Source organism: Callithrix jacchus, chromosome 12 (genome assembly GCF_049354715.1).
Source record: "Callithrix jacchus isolate 240 chromosome 12, calJac240_pri, whole genome shotgun sequence".
Lineage (NCBI taxonomy): Eukaryota > Metazoa > Chordata > Mammalia > Primates > Cebidae > Callithrix > Callithrix jacchus.
The window spans coordinates 86,527,077-86,533,076 of record NC_133513.1 but is presented as its reverse complement, the minus strand read 5'-3'; the positions used below and the strand labels follow the sequence as shown (position 1 = coordinate 86,533,076).

Genomic DNA, 6,000 nt, shown 5'->3' with positions numbered 1-6,000 from the left:
TTCCTAAAGGCCATGACCTTTGAAAATACCATTGAATGTTCAAAATCAGCCACAGATAAACCTGGTCATAAATTATGAGTAATGAATATCAGATTACCCATGATTTTATCTTCACTGATTCTTCATACTGTAAATCCTTGACCAAATACAACACTGTTATATAAAACTATTTCTTCAACATACCATCAACAAGAATAAAACAACTCCTGTAAATAATTACCTTTGGGATATGAAAGAAAATGTAAACATTTTATTTGGCAGTTGTTTCTGAACACATGAATAAATAAATGGAAAAGTACATATTAATATTTCTTTTTGGAGTAACAGATACCATTAAACGCTTATTTACACATCTTCACTGCAAATAACAGTTACACAATTAAATTTTGTCTTATAAAAGGTAACTTCCCACATCACTGGACTGGACAGTTAAGGATGGAGATACTGGTAGTGCTTGGTTCTAGCAGTCTCAATGTTTGAAAGGCATTCATTTGCAAGTGTGATAAGAAGAGTCATCATGCATTGAGTTCATCCGGGTCATGTACTGTAGAAAGTTTCCGATGGCAACCACAGAATTTGGTGTCTCATGCGCTTAAGTCAACTATGACATGTTTGTAAATCTGTGTATTTCCCTTAAAACTGGAAGCAAAAAGAAAATTACGCTTATTAATGGACACATGCGTGAATGATCTTGGTGCCTGAACATTTAATTCCTGAAATTTCACAAATGTGGCTTTCTCTGAATCCCAGTTAAACACTTGAGTAAAGGAGTAATCACTTCCAAGAATTGCATATTGGTAATTATTTATCTGAAGAGGCTGGAACACCATAGATCCTCGTGATGGTATCCTCTGAATATCCTGGAATGAGGAGCCTCCCCATTTCATGACTTTGGAATCACCAATGAATCTTGTCAAGCAAATGTACACATCCCCTTTCACTGAGAAGTGCTTCACTGCATATACATCCTCCATGTTAGGAATGTCAGTTTGGTTACTGAATAATTGTGTTGCTTTGTTCCACTGATAAATTACAGGACGCTGGGAACTACTAGACAGAATTAAATGAGGCGTTCTGAGTGTCTGAGGTGTTCTGACTATTTCCAGATATTCCACATCAGTGTCCCTGTACCACGCGTGTAAGGACTGATGGGAGTAGAATCCGTTTCCATTCCATTTGTAAATGGTAGTAAAACCAGCTTTTGAACTGTCAGCCACAACAAAGTACCAGTTGTTTTCAATCTTGAATGTTTCAATGTCATTGGGTTTTCGGATTTTGAGAATTTCAATATCCTGGATTTTAATGAATTTATTTGCAAAACTGTCTCGCTTATAGATGTGAGAGCCACCAAACAGCTGGGCCACGATAACATACAGCTGAGTTTCAATGACTATAGGCTTGCATACTACAGTGGACGTGCCTGGAAAAAGACAAAGGAGAGATTAGTTGTGTGACCATCTTCTTTTGGAGCATGTAAACATGCAGGCTGGCTGGGGCCATACAACCTCCACCCAAATCAGCCTGAAACAAGAGAGATCTCCTTGGTTGATTAGGCAAGGCTCATCTCCAAAGCCCGGTGGCAGCAGTGTCCTGAAGTTCTGTGCCTTTGTGCCTCATAGGCCTTGTTACCAACAATTGAGTCATTAATGTCACATCCAGCCTGCTCTACATGTTCAGGACAAACAGCTGCGGCCTCAGTGTTCTCCTCTCATTTCTTGCAGAAAGAGAGCATTACTTTCCCTGACACATCAGAAAAAAAGGATTCTAAAAGGGTCTCAGTTTGGAAGGGATCCCTTTATTTAAGCAACCCCAGCCTCAAGCAAGCCTCAGACCTGTCTGCGTCCTTTGAGCAGTGAGGCTAATAGCCACCAGCAAAACCTGTTATGACCCTCCATGCCTTGTCTACAGTGTTACCTTTTATGGGGAGATATGAGTGCTCTTGAGAGCAGATTTAAAGGTATTAGAAGCTAAAGCTGATATAAAAATTGTAGCGGGATCCTTATGTTCTAATTTATGACTTAGAATTTTAAAAATTATTAAAATGGGAAAGAAACTTAAGAGATCAGCGAAGTAAGGCCAGGCAAGGTAGTTCACGCCTGTAATCCCAGTTCTTCGGGAGGCCAAGGTGGGTGGATCACTTGAGGCCGGGAGTTCAAAACCAGCCTGGCCAACATGATGAAACCCTGTCTCTACTAAAAATACAAAAATTAGCGGGATGTGGTGGCACACGCCTGTAGTCCTAGCTACTCAGGAGAGTGAAGTACAAGAATCACTCGAACCCAGGAGGCTGAGGTTACAGTCAGTGATCCCAGGTCATGCCACTGCATTCCAGCCTGGGTAACTGAACAAAACTCTGTTTCAAAAAAAAAGAAAAAGAAAAGACAAAAGAGATTAGCTAAGTATAAGTTTTCATAGAAAGAATTAGATTCCGGCTGGGTATGGTGGCTCACACTTATAATCCCAGCACTTTGGGAGGCCGAGGTGGGTGGATCATAAGGTCAGGAGTTCGAGACCAGCCTGGCCAACATAGTAAAACCCTGTCCCTACTAAAAATACAAAAATTAGCTGAGCGTGATTGCAGGTGTCTGTAGTCACAGCTACTTGGGAGGCTGAGGCAGGAGAATCACTTGAACCCGGGAGGCGGAGGTTGTAGTGAGCCAAGACTGTGCCACTGCACTCCAGCCTGGGTGACAGAGCGAGATTCCATCTCAAAAAAAAAAAAAAATTAGATTCTATGGCCAAGTTAAGAGTGAAGAATATTGGAAAAAATTTCCTCACTGCAGGACTTCTCAGAGCCACAGATGTATGTATTATGAATCTCCAAGAGGGAGATATGGTTCACAAACTTATTGGACCACAAAATCCTTTTGATTATAAGGCATACAATTTGTAGAAGAAATGTTTGTGTAACAAAATTTGAGACTTGTTGACCTAAAATAACCTTCTTATTTTATAGTTAAGAAAAAGGGCTGGGGTGTCAGTGAATATGATCAGCTTGTCTAAATAGGCTGTGGCAGAACCTGGACTAGAACTCATGATTTATAATCCAATACTTTTCTTTAAAGAAAAACAATCAAATTTTTACTGTGTGTGTATTATGCTAGGCCCTATGCTAAGTTTCATGAATATATGTTCACATTATCTTATTAACCCTGTGAATTAAGTATTAATATTATTCACATTTTACAAGTGAGGAAATTACAGCTTAGAGAACTATCCCAGGTAACTTAGCAAATGGTAGAGTTGGAATTCAAATGACTTGAGGCCTGCTAAAGCACTCCCATATACCACTCATCTTTCCTTGTTGCCTTTGGCTGAAGCAGTTTAACTTCCCACTCAAAATATTATTAAGCTTTTCGTACCTGTGATGTTATCATAATTCCGGAAGGTCTTTTCCACATGGTCCCATTCAAGGAAGATGCATTTTCCAGTAAAAGGCTGAGCGATGACTACATACTCATCGTTCAAATAAGAAAAAGCATCTATGGACAATGATTGATAAGGCAGGTCTTGAGATTTTGCAAATTCTGCAAAAATAGGAAATGATAAATAACTGTGAGCTAATACCTCTTTCCTTGGCTAGATCTCAAATATTCATAAGAAATACATTTATTTCAGAGAATAGTAAAATGGCCATTTTACTTTTCTTTTAAACACATGAAGTGTTGTCAATGGTTCATAATTTTTTAAAAATTAAATTGCTCAGCTAGTTTTTAAGATGTAAAAAATATCAGTTCCTGCACATGAGAAAAAATGTAGCCCTTATTTTAATTTTATGAGGTGGAATTACCTGTAATGATGCAATCGAAATCCTTGGAGGAGAGACTATTGATTTTGCGCTTCTTGTATTCTGGGGGGCCTTCACAGTAGATGTCTTCAACAGTTGCATTGGTGTGGCCAAGCCATTCCACCAGCCATTTCAGTTTACAGTCACAATTAAATGAATTCCCCCTCAGGTCCCTGGAAGACAAACTTCAGCTGCTTTTGCTGTACAAGGGCCATACCCACACAGGTAAGATTTATAAATCAACAGTTAACATGTGCAGAATGACCTTACCTGGCTTTACATCCTGCCCTATAACCTGCCTGGAACCTGACTGACTGCTCACTTTGGGCTCAGAGAGTTAGCACCATGCACATCTGAAGACTACCCAGACAATGGAACCTCATAACTTACTCCCTCTTGGATTCCAAATGACTTAGTCTAGGGCTGTGCTGTCAACAGAAACAGTATGTGAACCATTATTGTAATTTAGAATTTTCTATAGCCACATTAAAAAAGTAAAAAGAGACATGTCTAATTCATTTTAATGTTTCATTTAACCCAATACAGATAAAATATTATCATTTTGACATATCATCAGTATAAACATTATTGAGATATTTTACAATCCTTATTTATACTAAGTCTTTGAAGTCCAGTGTGTTTTTATACTTACAATATATCTCAATTAAGATGCTAAATTTTATCAGAAATAGGTGATCTATATTTAGATGTCATAAAATTTATAATCGAAAAAAATAGATGTATATACCCAAATTGTTCCAAACATACTTAAAAGTTTCCAATAATTGAGCTGAGAATCAGCTTTTAAATTTAAATTTAACTTATAAAAAAGTAAGTAAAATGTAAAATTCAGTCTCAGTTGCACTAGGAGCACATTTTAGGTGCTCAGTGACCATAAGTGGCTGGTTGCTACCACATTGGACAGTACAGGTCTGCAGGACGAAATGTTGTGATTATTGTAATGTATTTAATTAAATCAAGTGAGCTATTTGCTTTTCTTCTTCCTCACAGACATAATTAATCCTGATCTTCTTCCATGGTCGACAAATTCATTTTAAATAGGAAATGACTTTGTCACAATAGAGTTAACACAGACATGCAATAGCTCATGCCTGTAATAAGGTATACAGCACAGACCATTTAAATTTCCACATATGACCCCAACTCACCAAGTTCTCTGTGTATTTGCATTGCTTCTGTTCAGGAATTCCACCTCCTCTCCTGGTCACACAGAATTCTTAAGATAGGTGCTGCCTACTCTTCACACAGCACATAAATAATTTTTAAACGCCCAAACACTTAAAAATGTTTTTTAGAGGATACTTTCAAGAAAGCCAAGAAATCCACTAAAAGGCAAGTTGGCATGGATCCTTGTACTTCTAAGATAATTCTTGATTTGGGCATATTAGAGTAGGGCCATGGATAAACCCATCATGGGATTCCCTGGAGAGACTGAGCCAATTTCAATATTGTTTTGATTTTGTTTTGTTTTGTTTTTACTAGTGTAGGGTGTAGACTGACACAAAAATGGGGTAAAGGACCCCCAATGAGCTACGTCCCACATCACCATGGAGTGTGTTCTAACTTCCAAGACACTCCCAGAACTGACCTCATCTCCCAGGAAAACTCTGACCCACAGTAATGAGTGGCAACCTTTCAGGCTACTGTAAACCAGAGAGGATAACTATGGTCTGTGCAGGACCCTCTTGGAAGACTCCTGATTTGGGCATTCTCCTGGAATTAAACCATCATTCAGGAATTGGGGTAATAGGCATGGAGGAGGGGCTGGGGAAATACTGCAAGGAACAAAGAGAGTTTTTCATTAGGTTACTGATTTGAAGTTAAATACTGGGCTTGGAAGAAAGTGCTTGACTCAGATTTTCTTTTTGTTTGTTACTGGAGAAAAGATGTTTTGAATATAGATTCTACAGCAAAGTACCTGAATAATATTTTTAAAAAGCTTTTGTTTTCATATTTATTTTTATTTGTTCCTGTATTCTATCTTATGACATTTAAATACCTTTCTAATGTCCTGCAAGGCAAACAGTGAAGCTGAATTGCTCTTGAGAAGTTTGGGCATATATTACTTGCTTTGCTTACAGCAAAATATACAAATTCCTTGCAAAGATCTTTCAGTAGAGGCTTAAAAGTCAAAGTTTGAAAGCTCTTTTGTTTGAAAAAGGGTCAAAAATAATTAAGTTCATTCCCTTCCT

The 6,000-nt window shown here is 38.0% G+C and overlaps 1 protein-coding gene across 2 annotated transcripts in view; it reads right to left on the bottom strand.

Annotated features, from left to right (window-relative positions):
• Positions 1-221: 221 nt before the first annotated feature.
• LGI1 (leucine rich glioma inactivated 1) overlaps positions 222-6,000 on the bottom strand; it is a 37,611-nt gene continuing 31,832 nt past the window's right edge. For both annotated transcript variants that reach the window (XM_002756447.6, XM_017979143.4), the window contains 3 exons: positions 3,791-3,960; positions 3,363-3,527; positions 222-1,420 (listed from right to left, as the gene is read on the bottom strand). In XM_002756447.6, the coding sequence (XP_002756493.2) occupies positions 585-1,420; positions 3,363-3,527; positions 3,791-3,960 (1,171 nt within the window). In that variant the 3' untranslated portion in view covers positions 222-584. The remainder of the gene's footprint in view (positions 1,421-3,362; positions 3,528-3,790; positions 3,961-6,000) is intronic.